General features: G+C 49.5%; 1 protein-coding gene across 5 annotated transcripts in view; it reads left to right on the top strand.

Annotated features, from left to right (window-relative positions):
• The window catches only part of SKAP1 (src kinase associated phosphoprotein 1), a 158295-nt gene that overhangs the window by 24652 nt on the left and 114783 nt on the right, over positions 1-18860 (top strand). For all 5 annotated transcript variants that reach the window (XM_087770107.1, XM_087770108.1, XM_087770105.1 and 2 more), the window contains one exon: positions 7236-7352. In XM_087770107.1, the coding sequence (XP_087626233.1) occupies positions 7236-7352 (117 nt within the window). The remainder of the gene's footprint in view (positions 1-7235; positions 7353-18860) is intronic.

Below are 18860 nucleotides of genomic sequence, written 5' to 3'. Positions count from 1 at the left end.
AGGCTTGTTCCCAGCAAAACTGAAATGTGCTGTGCTTCCCCCGTCAGGCAGCTGTTCCGTGTAGCTGCTGCCCACTTGAGAGGCAGAATATGCAACGCCGCTCCTGAAAGGGTGCCAAGGATTGCAAGAGAGGAGCCGGAGGGAGGGAGAGCGCAAACCGGCAGTGCGAAAAGGGAGAGAGAACTGGAGAGGAGAGCTCAGCTGGGGGATGACACAAGGGGCTGGCGGGGGATTAGCAGATACAGAGCACCGGGAGTGACGCGGCGTGAGCTCAGCGGCTTCTCCGTGGGTTTGGGGGATATCGGGGGCCCCCCGGCCTCGTCGGCTGCGTGGGTTCGTGCGAAGGAGCTCTGCTGTCTCTCGGAGCAGCCCTGCGAGGCCGGCTGCCGGGCCAGGCTTGCCAGTTGCAAACTTCTTGAACGTCATCTGTGGGGTGGCCTCGTGGTGTGCGAGCAGGGCTTGGGCTTTCTGTTGGCGGTGTTGCTTTTTTTCCTTTATAGAAATAAACCCGCAATCTGTTGTGGGAAGACTTTGGTTTGAATATCTGCATATCGGATTAAAGGTCTACAAATGAGCAACTTCCAGGTTATTTTCTGTTTTGTATAATCCTGAAGTTTTGTTGCCATGTGACAGGGCGGGAACGTGATTTAACCCCCGCCTGAGCTTCTCGGCTGCCTTTGGGTTTATTCTCTCGAAGCTGAGAGTTGCAAAACTTGAACTCCTTTGGGTGTAATAAAATACTTGGACCCGTTGTAGGGCTTTGATTTTTTAATACTTAAAAATTAAAACTAATAATTAAAATTAAATTTTAGTTTTTATTTTTAATGTTTATCTTAATTTTGTTTCTTTTTTCCTTTTTCCTTTTCCTTTTCTTTTCCTTCCTCCTTCTTTTCCTTGTTTTTTTGTTTTCTTTTTTTGTTTCCCCCCTTTCTTCCCCCCTTCTTCCCCCCTTTCTTCCCCCCCTTTCTTCCCCCCCTTTCTTCCCCCCCTTTCTTCCCCCCTTCTTCCCCCCTTTCTTCCCCCCTTTCTTCCCCCCTTTCTTCCCCCCCTTCTTACCCCCCCTTCTTACCCCCTTTCTTACCCCCCTTTCTTACCCCCTTTCTTACCCCCCTTTCTTACCCCCCTTTCTTACCCCCTTTCTTACCCCCCTTTCTTACCCCCCTTTCTTACCCCCCTTTCTTACCCCCCTTTCTTACCCCCCTTTCTTACCCCCCTTTCTTACCCCCCTTTCTTACCCCCTTTCTTACCCCCCTTTCTTACCCCCCTTTCTTACCCCCCTTCTTACCCCCCTTCTTACCCCCCCTTCTTACCCCCCCTTCTTACCCCCCCTTTCTTACCCCCCTTTCTTACCCCCCCTTTCTTACCCCCCTTTCTTACCCCCCTTTCTTACCCCCCTTTCTTACCCCCCTTTCTTACCCCCCTTTCTTACCCCCCCTTTCTTACCCCCCCTTTCTTACCCCCCTTTCTTACCCCCCCTTTCTTACCCCCCTTTCCCCCCCCCTTTTTTTTTCTCCCCCCCCCCTTTTCCCCCCTCTCTCCCCTCCCCTGCCACCGGGAGTAGGCTCTGCTCCCCAGGAAGCTGCTCCCTCCCTCGCTCCGTGCTGCGGGCACCCTGCCCGCGCAGCGCCCGGCGCCTGCCTGGGGGGCCCGATGCGGCGCGCTGCAGCCCCCCCTGCCGGGCACACGGCGCCACTGCAGCCCGCCGCCGCCCGCCCTCTGCGCTCAGCGCTCCGCCGGCGCTGCCCGCTTCCTCGGTTTTCACATAAGTGGCATTTTTAGTGGACTATTAATTTGCTTTACTACGCGTAATTAGCAAAAACTGGATACCGAGTGACCAAAATTAGGCTTGGATTGGATTCGCTTGTCAGCCGGCCAAGACCTGTTTGGGTCGACATTTCTAAAACAATGATAAATCGGCTCCTCGTGCGTGCGAGGAGCTCCCTCGCTTCGCTTCTGACCCCGTTGCATGAGGCAGGCCTGTCCCGCTGATAAAGCGCGGCGTAGGCAGAGACGGGTCCTGCTCTCACCATGGCCTTGTTTGCCTCGAGAGCCAGGGACAAAGTTATTTTCCTTCTGTGCATCCAAGGAAATATTTATTACGTGGGATAAACACTTTGAGATCTGTAGATAAAGACGTTTCTCTTGTAGTTTGGGAAGAATAGCGCTGTTGTTGGTACAGCCTGGGGAGGGGAGGACACGGGTACGCCTATCGCAGTGATGCGCAAGAGAAAACACGGGATTTTCAGGCGCTTTTGCAGCGTTGCCCGGGCCCTGGCACCAGAAGGAAGTCAATCGTCTCTATGAAGAAGGTGCAGGAAACCTGCATCCCCCCAAACCTCCGCTATTCACGTATTAATCACAGGGGCTAACCACACAGATCCAAATGGGCGCTTAGGAGCTGATGAAGCCTTTAAGGCATTCAAAAAAGAAACATCATACATTTTCTAGCACATAAATGTGTTTAAAAAGGTATATAATTTATAATAGCAATGTTGACAGAGCTTTAACTACATTACAAAAGCTAAACTGTAATATATTTACATGTGAGCAGTACTTACTGTGTGGGTGCGTCTCTGTTGATGTGTTTCCATGTGATTCTCCATAATTTCAGCAAGTGATTGTAGTAAGGGATATTAAACCATAGTATTGATAATACTTTTACAGCTCTGCTTTGGGAAATGCATTACTGCTAAATTAGTCCCTGAAAATCTAGAGATATTAACACTGTCGAGCATGAAGGCAGATGGGATTTGGATCAGGGACCTTTATTTGTAGTCTGGTACTAAGGAGTCGTTACTTTAAAGCAGGAACTTCGTTTCCGTGAATATTAGCTCGAGTTGGGGATTTTACTTCCGCTTTGGCACGCACAAGCTTATCATAAAAGCGTAAATGGAACTTGCTTGGTATTGATTTTTCTTATGCTCTAAAAAGATGCTTAATGAAACTCTGGGTACCTAGATAAAGACCTTCACTGAATGCAAAGTAAGCTTAATTGCAGTTCCCTTAACAAGCTACTGGCAAGGAATATTTTTCTGCTACAAAGCCCTTTCACCTATGGCGATTGTTTCTCTTCCTGTGTGTGCCAGGATGCATTCGGTCAGGGTTGGGGTTTTTTTTTCTCCCCCCCCCCCCCCCCCCCCCCGTGAGAGGCAAACTGCGGCTTAAAGAAAGGAAAACTTCTTTGCCAGTTCACGTGTGGAAAACGTTTCAGTCTTGGGGAACTTTATTTTTGAGGTCTCAGTAAGAAGTTTTAGTCTTAAAAAGAGAGTTACTGTCTCTCGCCCGCTTCTGCAGAAAGAGGGGACGGGCACGGAGGCTTGTTCTGACGCTGCACAACAGAGCTGGAGCAAAACCAGAACCTGAGCTGAGGCTTTGCTAGCATTTGCCCTAAGATCTCGCATCTGCCAGGGCCTCCAACTACGCCAGAGCCGAGGTAGGGCTTTCATTTTTACCCTCCAGCATGGCAAGCCCCAAGGCGAACAGGCAGGGCAGGGTCAGATCGTTCCCTTCCTCGCAGGGAGCAGCGCTCGTGCTCCTGAGGCTGCGGAGGAGGAAGCAACAGTGCGTTGCTTGATCGTGGCGACCCTTTCTCCTGGAGGTCCTGCTCCCGCTGCTCGCTTGGAGCCCTGTTAATGCTTAATTAGGTTCTTTTCGTTCTCCTCTCAGCCATTTTTTTTTTCTCCTCCAGTGCAGGGGGTCTGCCAGGGGCTGCGTCTCTGCCTGATGCCAGGTGTGTGCGATGTCCGCAGGTCCTGCAGGGACCTGGTGGGACTGCCGCGACCGGCCTGACGCTGCTCTCCAAAGTCGCTGCGCTCCGAATTGCCACCCCCTCTTCTGCTGGGGACACCGCCGGCACCAGAGACGCAACCTGGCCCCTCTGCAATTTGCTCGCAGTCGATACGGCTAAAGCGTGCTATCTGTGTTAATTACACAGAATGCCTTCGAGCCCCTCTTTCTGCTGCTGTGCGAGAAACTGTTTCTGCAGAAAATGTCAGACGGCTAAAAGATGGCATAATTTCATTTTTTTTTTCCTGTGCCACGACTGTCATGAAGCAAGAAGGCCGGCGTTTAGCACGCTCGGGGGTAGCCAAGCAGTGCCGGGGGAGCCCCCGGATGAGGTGTAAGCCCAGGGAACCTCTCGCTCTTTCCCTTAGAGTCAATCTTGCTTTTGTTCATGCTCCAAAGAGCGATAAGTTGGGGAATTTTGCTGAGGATTTGAGTAGGAAGATAGAGCAGCTTTGCGTCAGGTGCAGAGTAATTATTTGCCGGGGTTCTGTGCTATTTGGTTTTTATTCCCTGTGTTTTCATTAAAAGCTAATGAGTTTTTTCTTCATTCAGAACAATAGCTTGGCCCCTGACAAGTTGTCGGTTATTTTTTCTGCTTGGACTCAACTAGCTGTTGCTGCTCCATAAACTTTATGGAGAAGTGGATTAAAGCACAAGAAGTTCTCGTAATGCAAATCCAAACGGAAAGGCAATAGGATTTGTTTTAAGTAGCTATGTGTGCAGTGTTTTTGTTGATCTTTTTTTGTTACTGAAACTAGAAGCCGTGTTTGAAAATATTCCTAATGCTGAACCAAACAAAATGCCTTTGTTTGTATTGATTTGTGTTGCAGCAGCTCACACGATTTGGAGTCCTGCTGTGCTTGGCGTGACACACGTATGTACATGCTGCAGCCTGGGGGTATTTGCGGGGGTTATGGTAGCTTGCACGAACACGTGAACCCCCAATTTCCACTCCTGCATGAGGACAGCAAGAAAGAGCGCGTTTGCGCTGACAACCCCCCTATGGGATATTTCATGCCTGGGAATTATTCTGCCAAAACGGAGACCTGTGGCTCGATTCTTCCCCGTGGCCGATGTGCGTACCAGCTTCTCCTGCCGTTAAAGCCAGTGACTTATTCTTGCGAGCAACTTTCCTGATCGGGCCCTTGTTCTCGTTCCAAATGGTTTCCTGCAGCCACGCACCGGCGCGTGAGCCGTGCCTGCCCAGCGCGGCGGCTGCGCCGTGCCGCGCTGCCTCCTGCCACTCGGAAACCAGAAACAGTTTGCTCGTTATCGCAATAATCCTGCACCTGTATCTCGTTATAGGGGACCACCTGTTACCTTGGTGTGTGTTTGAAAAGCCAGGTTTAATAGGGTGCAGTTTGGTTGAAAGAAAATGTTCTTTTTAAGGGGCTGAACGGGCTTATGGAAACCGTCTTAGAACGCTGGCATCTTCACATCGCTGCAGTCGAGCCCGCAACGCTGCAGCACGGCACGGAGGAAGGCTCCTCATTAGAATGAACGCTGTGTTTTCCTACGCCACCGAGCTGTTGCTGTTTGGTAGCAGCTTTTTATATAGGCTTTTTAGAGCCTTTTTATTTGAGGATCTCAAAGTGCTACAGTAAAACGAGGAAGAAACATCCCCTTGTCACACACAACCGAGCAAAGCACTGAAATGGCTTCTCCAAGGGCAGGCGGTCAGTGGTGCGCTCACGGATGCGTTCCGCTTCCCAGAGTCTGGCCAGCGGAGCGGGGGGTTCAGTCGCTGCTTTTTAACCCCTAGTCGTTTGGTTTTCTTCTTTTCTCCTCGTGGAGGTGCGTGCATGAATTTCAGTTTGCTGTAGCGTAGAGGAACGTGCTTTGCTTACTCTTCACGACTTAGAAGTAGCCCGTGGATGGAAGATGACTGCAGTACCACCTCTGCTGATGTCTGATCCCACCTTTTGGGCCAGGGACTGGCAGCTTTCTTCTTGGCATGAGAGACTAGTAATGCAGATGCTGAATGATTCACCTCCCAAAAGGAGAAAAGTTATTTTCTGAATTTCCTTTTTTTTTCCCCGAATCCGATGTTCCGCACTGCGGGCTGGGGTGGCTGCTGGAAGCAAGGGAGCATAGAGCTGGGAAAAGATTTGATTATTTCTTGGGCTCTTCCCCCGTTAGGAAAGTTGTGATAGCTTAAAGGGTGGAGTGCCAGGGCCCCCCCTGTTCTGTCACTGACCCCCATAGGCCTGCGGTAAATCTCAAAGGCAAATCTTCAGATAGCAAGACTATCATGGTGTCTGGCACACTGCGTGATTTGTTTTTTAAGGAACTGATCCATGGGAGGACAATCTCGTGTGTGTTATGTTCCTCACAGCCAGCTTGTTCCTTTTGGTGAAGAATTGAAGTTTTCTTGAAAACGCGCCCGTGAATGCGGGAGCCCGGGGTCTCCGAGAGCTTCGCGCTCCGAGCAAGCAAGGGAAGGCTGCAACCTGGGATGCTGAAAATAAAACATCCAAAACATTGTGTCATGTCTTTCTGCAGCTGGAGACTTAATGACATCTGCACTGTGTTTCTTGGTGTTGTAACCCTCCGTTCCAGGCCTTGGTACCCTGTCATCAGTGCTTGACTTAAACTGTGAGGCACAGTTCCTCTGTTTGCTGAGATAAAACTTGTTTTTAGTGTTTGAACACAATTAACATCGGCTGAAAACTCGCCTTTTGTGCTGTTTGTTGTGTGTTGAATGAGTAAGCAGCTGTCTTTACCGCTGTTATCAGCAGTCTGGGCTGTGTGTATTCAGGCAAAAGCTTGAAAGACCGCTTTTTTGCTTTGTTTAGGGCGAGTAGTGTTTTCTTGTACAGGTAGGCTAGCTGCACCCCATTTATATTAAAATTTGATATTAACATCTGTCACTGTAGTATCAAAGTGCCTTCTGCATAAAATCCAATATCAGCAGCAAATTCCCGAGCAAAATGTCTGCTTACAGAAAAATTCGATGCAACATCGAGTGTGGGGAGGTAACAGCTCCTGCCTCCACACGCAGCCACCCTGCTCTGTTAATTTGTATGGGACTGCCTGTCACAGGGAGCTTTTCTTTACAATATAGGAAGCTTTTTCATTCCCGTGAAGCAGGTAGCATACTCCTCCATTTTACAGATGGATGATTTATGCGGAGGTCGTGTACTGAGGGCAAGAACAAGGAAGGTGTTCCCCAAGTTTGGCCCCAAGACTGGTATTTCCAGCCTCCTCCTTGTATGCCCTCCAGGTGTGAAGTCTGTACGTATCCAGCATGAACGTTCTTGCAGCAGGAACATGCTGCCATGGCCCTAAATGATGCATCTGGCCTTAAACCCGCAAAAGTGGGTTTGGGTTTTGTGAAGAACATCAGTGGAAGGTGGAAACCAGGAGGAAACATGTCTCATGGTGTAGGCAATAAGATTTGGATTTAGAAATGAGTCCTTTTCACTAAAATCAGGCTCTCCTCTTTCTAGGGGAGGACCAGCACGATGCTGGTTTTGGACAGGACAGCTGTGATGAAAATCAGAGCTGGAGTTTGGCGCCTTCCATGACATCTGATGCTTCACTTCCATCGGACTTCCAGGACGATGGTAAGTCACTGATGCTTTTTGAAGTCCTTGAGGGAAGATGATGGAAAGGTAAGTGCAATCTAGTATGACTTCCTTGTTTTCATTCATCCATCTCATAATGTGGAAGGTGTTTTGGGTTTTTTTTGTTGTTTGTTAGCTGGTACCTGTTTTATCAATGGCCATAAAATGCCATGGCGATCCTGAATTTAGTATTGCTGACTTAAATGTATTTCTTGGTTACCTTGGTGCAAACTTGAGTTGGTTGTTCTGTTTTGGATTTACAACGGTGATGGAAAAGAACAGAATTTGACCCGGTGGCTAGCATTTCCCAAAGATAACATGTGACTTTTGGGTGCGTTTCTTCTTGGGTGCTCAGCCTCGCACTTTAGAGGGTCTGCGTCCACAAACCTTGTCTCCTCCCGCCCCTGAAAAATTAGGCCTCTTCAAAGTGCTTTGCTTTGGGGAGCCTTTTGCGGGACCTTCTAGTGCTTGGGAATTTGGGGCTCCTTCCTGCCAGCGTAGAAGGGCTCCCAGCCGAGCGCTGGATGGGAGCTAGCATCCGAGGCCAAGGGTGCTTTCCAAAGCATTAAATGTCAGACAGGGGTTTTCTGGGCAAAGAGCTGCTGCGATGCTCACGTCTGCTTGTGAGTGGTGGTTTGGGAGTGATGGATTTCTGATACGCTATTGCAATTGAAGCCTACAGAGCTGAGATTGTTCTGATCTTCTCAGGGGTTATCTTCGGGCCCTAGTGAAGGCTTGACTGCTTTGGTCTCAGATTCTCAATCTCCCGCTTCCCACAGATCTTGTTTCCTCCTCCTCTTTCACTTCCCTTGCACTTTTCCCCCGGGCTTTCTTACCCCTCCACCTTGTCCTTCCTCTTTCATTTTCTCTGCTTCAGACCCTCCTCTTCTCCACCTCTCTCTGCTCAACGTGCTCTTTCATGTCTACTCCCACTCTTGTTAGGAATCAGTAGTCATCAGTCAAGAATAGAAAGAAATGAGGATTTATTTGGGACGAGGCCATAAGAGCTGATGGGCACCAAAGTTAGCTTCTTTGCGCAGTGCCAAACGCTAGGCGTATGTGCTCTGTGTGTTGATTTATGCCATAAAATAAATGTCTTCGTTTAGACTGATTAGAGACAAGGTTGGTCTGATAGTTGGCTAGTAATTGCAGCACGAAAAGAGGTGCGGAGTTTGGGATTGGCTGTTTTAAATAATCTGTGGGCTCAGATATGATGCACTTACGCAGAGTGCGGATGGAGACCGCGTGACAAGGATAATGGATGTTGGCCTAAATGGGACATGAAAGGGTGCTGAAGACCTCAAGCTTGGCCTCGTCAGGCGAGCAACGTCTTTATGAAGTCTAGGGTTTCTCCTGGCGTGTTTATTAAGCTTGTCTAAGGAGGTATTTGCTTTGCTAACTTTGAGTGGTGGTTTTTGGCAGCTCTGAGGGGCAGAGTTTGACATAACACTTGCAAGGTATGCAAACACTTGGCACCACTGGAAGTTTTCAGACACAGATGAAATGCCAGGCTCGATGGAAGGATGCCCAAATGGGTGAATGGCGAGGAGATTGATAACATAGAAAATTACATACTACAAAAAGGAGGGGAAAAAAAGCTGGCATTGAGAGCAGTTACATTAAAATGAGGTGTTATAGTTCTTGGAGACTGGTAAGAGTGCTGAATAACAGCAAATCACGGGCTGGACTTGGTGTGTTTGCGTTCGTTCTGGATGAAAGCGGAGCAATTTTGGCTGATTGGATGCAGGCTGTTGGTAGTCTGAAGCAGTAATATTAAAGGGGAAAAAAGGCTGAACACAGGATTTTGGACCCTTTTCTTTGCCCTGCTGTGGTTTGGAGGGGCATCATCAGAACGATTTTTTTCTAGGGGTCTGCCAGCGGGATGGATATGGATCAGGGTTGTGATTTCCTCCGGGTTTTTGAATTTCTGTGATGACTTACTATCAGATTTTTTTTGTTTACTTGGGGGATATTTTTTGTTTACTTGGGGGATTTTTTTTTTTTTTTGCTTATTTTCTTTGCTTACTTTTTTCATTATAGAAGGTGAAGGCACAATGTTTTTTTTTTTTTTTTTTTTGGTAATGAATATGAAGTCAGACACCTGAGAGTTTAAATCGTTACCTCAGAGAAACGTGTTAAGCTAAAGGGTGTGTCAAACAGCCTTGATTTCTGAATTCGAACATCCTTGTGGGAAAAGTAGAAAGTTTTAAGGTTGCGCGAACCTGATTTTCATCACGATCAAAGTTTGCCTTGGCTTCTCTGAGCGTGCAAACCTTCGCTTTTACTGCGCCCCTTTGTGCTTCCGCGCTCCCTTCTCCGTTTTAGCCAGCGAGGTCCCCGGAGCAGGCACCCTGCTCCCGTGTGCTAGCACAGCGCCCGGGCCGCGATGGACCCTCGGGGTGCTGCTGCCGTACAGATAGGTGCCCGAGAGCTGCTCCTTTCAGGCGGCACGGGGGGCTGATGCATGGGAGCAATCCATCCAGCTATGGCCCGAAGAATAAATTGGCCGGTTGTAGGAACATACTTATCATTCCTGTGGCTTTTTTCCATCCCTCCTTAGCCTTGTTTTGCAACAACAAGAGGTTATGTCCTCAGGCGCAAGCCCACAGCTCTGTTACAGGCTGCTATCTCCCACCTCCCTGAATTTCCCAACTTTTATTAATTCAAGGTTTTAATGGAAGCAGGTCGCTGGCTGGGATGATGCTCACTTCTGCCTCTCCTTGCTATGAAAAATGGGGCAGTTTGGAGGCAAGGGAATGCCGCCGCTGTTCGTTTTGAACAGACTTTTCCTTGCTCGCTCTGAACTTCTCGTGGGAATCGGAGAGAACCTTCAAAGTTGTCTCTGGAGGGAGCAAGAGGGACTGAGCGAGTTGGGGATGACTTTACTCAATGAGGCATGGCCCGGCGCTATGGGATCGTCCCTAATGAGTGATTAAGAAGCTAATGTTTGTACAGTGCTGGGAGGCTGGGAAGCACTGTGGAGGTGCTAAGTACTGTTATAATGGTAAGTATTTCTTAGGAGACACTTCCCATGTAATGTACTCTGCTCAGACCACTTGAAGACTTTTCGAAAGTGTTTTGTCTTTTAAACTGGTAGATCGCTTAATTTGCCGGTGTTCGTTCATTTAGTTTTACTGAAGCAGAAGGTAGATACCACAGCGTCCTGAGGGGTGGGAGTGGTGCGTCTTAATATTTAGCACTTCTAGGTATCGCTTTATGAGTTGGGGTTTCCCTGTGGCTCCTTAACGGTGCTTCCGAGGTCATTCCGGAGCATCAGATCCCTTGCCGGAGGGATGCTGAGCCAGGATCCAAGTGATTCGCTCGGTGTCACGGCGGGATCGCACGGGGCTGAGGGGGTGAGGGCCACTGCGGCTTCTGCCCCTGCGCCTGGCTATCGGCCGCGCTGCTGTGTCACAACAACATAAGCAACGATATATTTTCTTTATATTACACAGGTATCCGTTAGCATGGGAAGGGAGCATAACTCACAGTGACAGGAATGTACTTACGGGTTCTGTTAGGCATGGTCTCCGGGGTAAGGAATCTTGCCTCTGACTTCCAAGATTTTTCCATCATGTCAGCAGAGAACTTTGGCCAAGCACACTTACAGCTCACTCGGTTCTGTGTGGTGGGTTTGTAAAAATATGTAAGTTCCGAGTGTCTTTGAATCAAGTTCTTTTGTAAAAATTCCCTTTGATTTATAAAAACGTGCTAAAAATGGCTTTTATCTTAAAAGGTGCAAAGGGTGGTCGATGAGATGTTGCTTCACTGCGCCCCCGTGGCTTGGGGGGGACAGGGGGACGCAGACACAAACGCAACGTGATGCTAAAGATTTTGAGGGGGTTAGAGCCTGTAAAGAGGTGGCACGTCTTTAACCCATCTCCAGGGACTTCTTGAACCTATTTGCATCCCGGCGAAGGCCCCATTTGCTCATGCTTGGCCTTCTAGTACGTAGAAAGGGGTACGGAAACGATAGAATACCAACGTGAGTTTTGTACGTAACTCTTCCAAAGCAAGGTCTCCCCAAATCCAGGGGAGAAGTCCGTAAACTTCTGTTAGACGTTCCCTGCCTGCCCACGGCAGCCCCCAGCCGGGCTCTGCACGGACTGAAGGTGCTTCTCTCGCTCAGGGGGTGCTGTGTCCCCTCCCGGGGGTGTTTTGGAGCACCCAGTCCTTTCTCCCTGAAGTGTGCAGTGTTCTGAACAACATGGGCTTCCCTGCTTTTCGGTAGTCCTTGCACCTACAGCTACAGCTGCGGCTTTTATTTTCCCTGTGCTTCCTACATGTGTCTATACGCTAAGGAATCACCTCCTAAATATGGAATTAATTGCTTTAAAAATCCAGCCTGCGGGAATGTTTTCAGTGGCACCTGGAGGAGCTGGGGAGGGGGGTGGGTGTGCAGCCTGGCTGGGGTGAAGGTGGGTGTGCAGGGGGTGTTGGGGGGTGCGCAGGGCTGTGCTGGGGGTGCACGGGGCTGTGCAGGGGGCTGTTGGGGTTGCCCAGGGCCGTGCAGGAGGGGTGTGGGTGGGTGTTGGGGGGTGCACGGGGCCATGCAGGGGCCGTGTTGGGGGGTGCACGGGGCCGTGCAGGGGGTGCACACCGGGGGTGTCGGGGATGCACGGGGCCGTGCAGGGGGGTGTGTGGGGGTGCACAGGGCCGTGCAGAGGGGGTGTGGGGGGGTGCACGGGGACGTGCAGGGGGTGCACACCGGGGGTGTCGGGGATGCACGGGGCCGTGCAGGGGGTGTGTGGGGGTGCACAGGGCCGTGCAGAGAGGGGTGTGGGGGGGTGCACGGGGACGTGCAGGGGGTGCACACCGGGGGTGTCGGGGGTGCAAACGGCCGTGCAGGGGGGTGTGTGGGGGTGCACGGGGCCGTGCAGGGGGTGCACAGCGGGGGTGGGGGGGGTGTGCGGGGCCGGGCGGGGGGGCTCACGAGGGGGGGCCGGGCGGGGCGGGGCGCGGCGGCGGCAGCGGCGGCAGCAGAGTTCTGCAGCGCCCCCGTGTGGCGCAGGGCGGCGCCGCTCCCGCGGGGCTGCGCGGCTGGGACCCCGCGTGGGCGCCGGGTGCCTGCTGGTTCCCCTTATTTATAAAACCCAGACCGACAAACAAAACACCCCCGCCCCTCAAAGAAACCCCTACAACCTCCCAAACAGGTGTTTCTGCGGATTTCTTCTTGCCGCTGCCGGAGCTCTGGCAGCTCGGCGTGGGCCTGAATTAAGCCCTTATGTCGATGGAGTTACAGCAGGTCTCTGCTTTTCCAAACCAAAAGTGGAAATTGTGGTTTTCTTCCCCAGTGACAGCCTGCTGTCCGCCGCGCTGGCATAAACAGCGGTGGTGAGGCACTCCGTGACCGAGGCAGGGGAGGGTAGCACGGCCTGGGGCGCTCGCCTGCGCTGCGGCCCGAAGGAGCCGCTTGCCCAAATGCTGCCGAGTGCTAAGAAAGCGTGTGAAATAAAATGCAGGCTAAGAACCTGTTTCAGAAATGCTGAGTATCTGCAAGTTCGATAGTCTGTATAGATCAAACCCTGAATGCCCGCAGATGAGTGGAAATGCCTCTTATGCTGGAGTTGAAAGCTTTACATTTTTCTTTTCAAATACCATTAGAAGCAATTACCTCTGCCTCCCTGATGTCCAGAAATGTCTTTTGTTGCTTTTGACTGGATTATTAGAAACTTGCTGTTGATGTACTTTTAAGCCTTATGAAACGGCGTAGGCAGCATTCGGGGAAGGGGTTTGTGAGGAGCGCGATGGCCGCTGAAGCTCTCTCCTGGCCTCTCTCCGTTCTGATCTCGGGCATCGTCCAAACGAGCCCAGGGAGCGAGAGGTTAAAACACGGATCCGTTATTTCTCCTGCTTCCTTACCATGACTGGGAGCAGGTTTGACCAGTTCAATGTGAGTTTGGCCAAGGGGAGGAGAACAGGCACAGATCCCTGTATAAGAAAACAACATATTTCCTAAAAAATATCTACTAATGCTGCGTGACAGTTTGTAAAGAAATCAGACTCCCTTAAAGCTACAGAGCTCATGTTCTTGATTTATCGTTTTCTGAATGGAAATGCACCATAACATTAGCGCTTTCAAGCCCAGTGCGATAATGTCTCTGGCATTGTGCAAATAAGTTCCTGGAACGATACTCTGGCTGGTCAAAAGGTTTGGCTATATTTTATACAGAGCAACTCGGTTCACCTCTATATTAAGGATTATTTGTTCGGGGTGGAGAGGAGGAGGGTGGGTTGCTTGCAGGCTGCCAGAAACAGATGCATAAATTATATAGGAAAGCTCAGACCTTTGTAGAGAACAAGCAGTGGTGAGAGGAATGCTACCAAGATTTTCAGCTTTCATTTAAAACAAACAGGAAAAAAACCAACAACCCAACCCAAAGTGGCTTCATGTTCTCATTTGGGATTTTACAGCTGCAGCAAATTGTAGTGCAAGTAATTGCCGCAGAAATCCTATCTGACTTGCGGCTGCGGCTTCCATCAGCCGGGCACGCGGAGCTGCAGATGCTGGTCCTGAGGGCAGCCGGCTGAGCCCGCGGGTTTGCGGGTGCCCATTTTGAGCTCAAAGTCATTTTTCCTCAAGCGGAGAGGTTTGGAAGTTGGTCTGAGGGGCTGTTCTCGTGCTAAGGGTGTCTGTGGAAGACTGGGCGATTGCCAAGCGCCTTCTGTCTTGTCTAATCTCCCCCCTTATCTTCCCCTGCGCCCCGTAAAAGCAGTTCTTCTTTATAAAGGTGTTGAAACGTAACACATCGGCACCGGCTGACGGGAGGGCTGGGGGGCGAGTCCCCGCGGATGCTCAGCCCTGCGTGGGGCTGGCAGCCTGGGTCTCTTGGGATCGTCCTGTCTGGTGGCTCCTTAGCGCTGCTTTTGGGACGTAATCCTGACACAAACCAGATCAGGCCCCGAAATGTTTTGGTCCAGCCTATCCCGTAAGCTCCCACATCTAAACGGGATGCAATTTCATGGTGGTTATTTGCAATTGAGGACTGTCAACCTCAGGATTCAAGCGCTGGCTTTAAAAGCTTGAGTTGCTTTTACACAAAATAATATGTTTACGTTTCAGTCTTTGCGTGTTGCATGCCTCAGTTTGTGGTTTGGAAGGGGGTTTTTGCCCAACCACTGGGATGTTTGTTTGTTTTTTAAGCTGGGGATTCTCAAGGAATTCCTCGATCGCAAGAGCTCTTCAGAAAAACAAAAATGTTATGAAACGTGGTGTAAAATCGCGGCTGTTCGGCGGGTCTGTGGGGCCCCAGACAGGAGTTCTAATTCACATCGCTTAGAAGTCAGTGAAATGCCAATAACTCATTAATGCGGCTTTTCTAAAGCAAAAATCCTGCCTTCTTCACTGTTTGCCAACAGGGAAAACGCATAATTGGAGTTTCTTTGTATTGCTTTATAAGCGCAGGATCAGATGAATAGATTTATTTTCCGTACCTAGAGGACAGTCTTTAATGACAAGGTGTTACTTGGATTTTTTAGTAAGCGGCTTAACAACAGTGAGCTTGCATGGAAACAGGGAGCGTTGGCTTACGATCGCAGCTTAAAATTAATTGCAGCGGAGGATGCCCTCAGCCCGTAGATTATTTCAGGGGGAGCAGGGGGCTCGGAGCGCGGGCGCCTTGGAGCCGATGCTGTCGGGTGCGTGGTCCCGGTGGTGTGGCAGCTGTCAGGAGCCGGGATGGAGCTTCCTCTCGTGGCGAACTGCGTGTTCCTCATGTCAAACGCACGTGAATTATCAATGCGCAAGTTACTGTTGCGTTGGGGGCTGGGATAACTTACGCACCCGCCTCCTAAAGGCCTTTTTATTCATGAGTATGTAAATCCAAGGCGTAAACGCTTTGTGTCTCTATATTCTCCCCAGCAGAGGGATCAATATGCAGGAAATGTAAGTTAACAAAGTGTTGGGGTGGAACTTCATTACAGTGTCTCTTCTGCCCTTTTTTTAAAAAAAGTGCTTCTAGTTTCCTAAATTAACAGGCAATACAGTCTCTCATGGCTGACCTGCACGGGGGTTTCCCTGTAGGAGGGGTGCTCGGAGGGCAGGGTGCTGAGGTTGGGTGGGTGCCGGTTTTGGACCAGCCGGTCGGTGGCCTGTGGCCGTGCAGAAGCAGCCTCGGGATGCCCAGAGCCCCCGGCTGGCACCAAGGACCTCGCCGTGACTTGGGAAATGGTGTTTTGCCCTTGCAGAAGTGCCAGGGGTTGAGCGTGCTTGGCACCGGTAGTGATGGAGTTCCAGCAAATCTAGACTTGCATTCTTTCACCAAATATGTGAATAGTAAGATAAAATATTTGGTGGGTTCTCCGTGCGTACTTCAACAGGAGCAAGGGTAAGAGGTGATCTAGATTATGCACTTGAAATGTGTTGAGGTTGTAGCAAAGATTTGGATTTTGTTTTTTTCATATTAGAGTTTTGAGCTTAATAAGGTGGTTAGCAGAGGAGGTGAAGGAGGCTCTTCCTCTGCTCGAAGAACAAGATGACTTGTCTGAAACCAGGGTAGGCTTCTCTTCGTTCCTCTGTGGGACACATTTGGTGACAACTCGAGGACAAAAAGGCAAACAAAACACGTGCTTTCCCCATGTTCTCGTATGGATGCAGAGCCTCGGGGCCCTTCTCCCTTGGGGGAAAAGCAGGATAGGACGGCCTCATCCCGCAAACACGTTCAGAGTATTGTCTGCTCACCTGGGTGGAACTGCTCGTGGGAATAATGATGATTGTACCCATATCCTTCAGGATCAATCTCAAAACACCCATAAGTCCCGAAATACAAAATTCCCACCTGAGAGAAATGGTCTGGAGAGCAATAAAAGCCCCTGCTATATATATGTTAACACGTGCTAAACTACTACTGACTTCATTCCAACTTAAGCATGTGCTTAAATGTGTGGTTCAGTGTGAGCCACAGGGAATACATTAAATTATTACTTAGGTTATGTAGTGCTGAAAATCACTACATGCAAAAATAAAGCCACTGTCCTGAAGAATTTAATTTAAAGACTGGTTATAATAAATTCTAAAGCGAAATGCATTAAAGGGCAACTGGAGGGAAGAAAAGGCCTCTTTGTTTTGTTTTGTTTTCTTCATTTCTTTCATTTCTCCTTTAAATGTAAGGAGTCAAGTACAACTTTATTCAGCAAGCTTCTCCCTAGAGCTGTTGTACCTGCCGGTGGGTTTACTCAAGCAAAGAGGCTACGTTGGATGTTCTGTCATTGTCATTTTGCACGAAGGCATTTTGTGTGTGTGTGCACATGTGTATTTTAAAGAGTAGCTTTGTTTAAAGCTTACAGTGATGAACTACTTCTTAAAACAAGTTAAACTTTTATTGTTTAACCCTCGGAGAGATGTGGCGGTTGAAAGAGATTGGGTGTCCAGATTGATTTTTGGTCTGCGTTGAAGGGTGGCTGTGAGTGTGCGGACGCGTACCTGCGTGCAGCGGGGGCAGAGCCGGTGGGGCATTGAGCAAACACTGGGACTTCTTCTTCTAATCCAGTGTCACGGGAAGAGCAGCCGAAACAATCGGCATCATCCTTCACCCTGATAATGCTTTCTCGCCAACTAATAGCTCCTTGTTCATCAAGGAAACGAATGTGTGCGGAGGTGACATGCTCTTCACCCACCGCTCTTTGTTCTAGGGTCCTCCAGACTGATTGTATCAGCTCCAGCACTGACAAATATCCCCCCAAACTTTAACACTATGTAAAATTGAGTTATGGGGTTTTAAGGTTAGACTCCTCTGGCTGAAGGTTGATTGTCTCCGAGAGATAAAGGAATCAGTACTCAACAATAACAAAATCTTTGCCATAGGATAATGCCTGTTATTGAGCTCACAGCTCTCTTTATTTGGTTACAAAGCTTCACCCCTATTTTTTTTCCCTGCACTCATAGGTTAAAGTGGGAGCTGCTGTTTGAAATTGGTGAATTGCTGCTGTTCCTCTCTCCACCCTCACCCTCTGCTTGAACAAACGCTCTGGCAGATAGATCAATCCCTTGAAACTTCCCATCACCCAGGGCTGCGTCTCTGCAGCTGCAGTTTTTAACCAAGTTGCCCTCGCAATGGCACCTTCCCAGCGGCGACGCAGTGCAAAGATGCTGCTGGCACTTGGGTGGCCTTTGGAGAAAGAAGCCTTGACTTCCTTGCCTGGACAAACCCAAAGAGCTTCCTAGGCAAATCAAAGAGTAGCAGGAGGAGAGCATTACCCTGGTTTTACAGTAAGATTCATCCACTGGAGCAGAGGGAGTAATTCTCATTGAGCTGGGGCCGATGTGGAGTGCAAGTGGCTTGACCCAGGTCCAATACAGAGCCTGTGGTGTAGGTGGCAATTGCATCTTAATGCCTTGGAGCCCCAAACACCTTGTTCAGATTCTCTGGCCAAAGAGCTATTTTGCATTTAGTAAGGAGACTTGGCCATCTGCTGTAAATGAAAATGGTCTGGTATCACTCTGCAGGGGATCAAAGCATTAACAAAAATGATGGAATCTGAAGCAAGAAATCGGAAGTTTATTTTAACTTTAAACTGATGGTATCTGGGGCAAGGGCATTCAGTGCTGAGACAGTCTTATGTTGAGGGCAACGAGCCTGCCAAAAGAGATGCCTAGGAGGGGCTGTGCTAGCTGTGGGCAAAGAAGTCACAAAAACCAAGGGAGGACAAAATTTAGTGGAGTGAAGCTCCCTGTACTCTCTGAACTCCTTCCAAATCCTGGAAGCACTCTGCCTTTCCTGATAAAACACCTGATGCATGAGGTGTGTGGAGAGGACATCCATGATAGAGATGAACTTTCCTTGAAGATGTGGAGCAGGCAGGCGGTTGGTGTCAATCTTTGAAAATATATATAGGGTGGTGCTCTCCACCCCCCATCACTTGTATCTCTGCTTTACCCACTTTTAGTTACCTCAAAAGACAGAACTCTGCTGTCCCCCAAAGGCCGTGGGCGTCTGCAGGAGAGGTCTTTGGCTCAGTGGAGCTTTCAAGTCTTCCCTGATTTCTGCTTCCTTAAACTTCCTTCACGTCCTTATGCTTCAGAGCAGACCTGATTATTCCAGGGAGCTGTGCACTACAGGGTGAGCTCAGAGATCCCCTCACCTTGGAGGGAAATGGTTTCCATCCTGTTCCTGTGGCCAGCGTGAGCTGCCAAGATTTCGGGCCAGATCCAGAGCTGGGGTTTAGCCCGTGTTGATGTTGCCTCATTGCTGGAAGAAGCCGACTGTTACCCTGACTCCCCTGCTCTCGCCCAGTGGCACAGGTCCCTCTGCCCTCTGCACCATGCAACCAATTTATTTTTGAGACCCTCAATTACACTGCAAATTCTTATTTTCTCCCCTTGTACTCCATAACATTCCCTGGTGCTGGATGTGCTCCGGATTACTTTTTTTGTTACCCTAGTTTAGTCTTTAGTGGGATGAATCTCATTTTATTATTCTATCCATATTCCTAACCTCTCTGTGTCCCCTACTATTATTTCCTCTGCTTTCACTTGATATTTGCGTTACCACCTAATTTAGTATCTTCCTG

This window comes from Nipponia nippon, unplaced genomic scaffold, assembly GCF_047370975.1.
Source record: "Nipponia nippon isolate SJK-2023a ecotype South Korea unplaced genomic scaffold, ASM4737097v1 scaffold_32, whole genome shotgun sequence".
NCBI classification, from domain to species: Eukaryota; Metazoa; Chordata; class Aves; order Pelecaniformes; family Threskiornithidae; genus Nipponia; species Nipponia nippon.
This window is presented reverse-complemented; position numbering and strand designations above follow the sequence as displayed.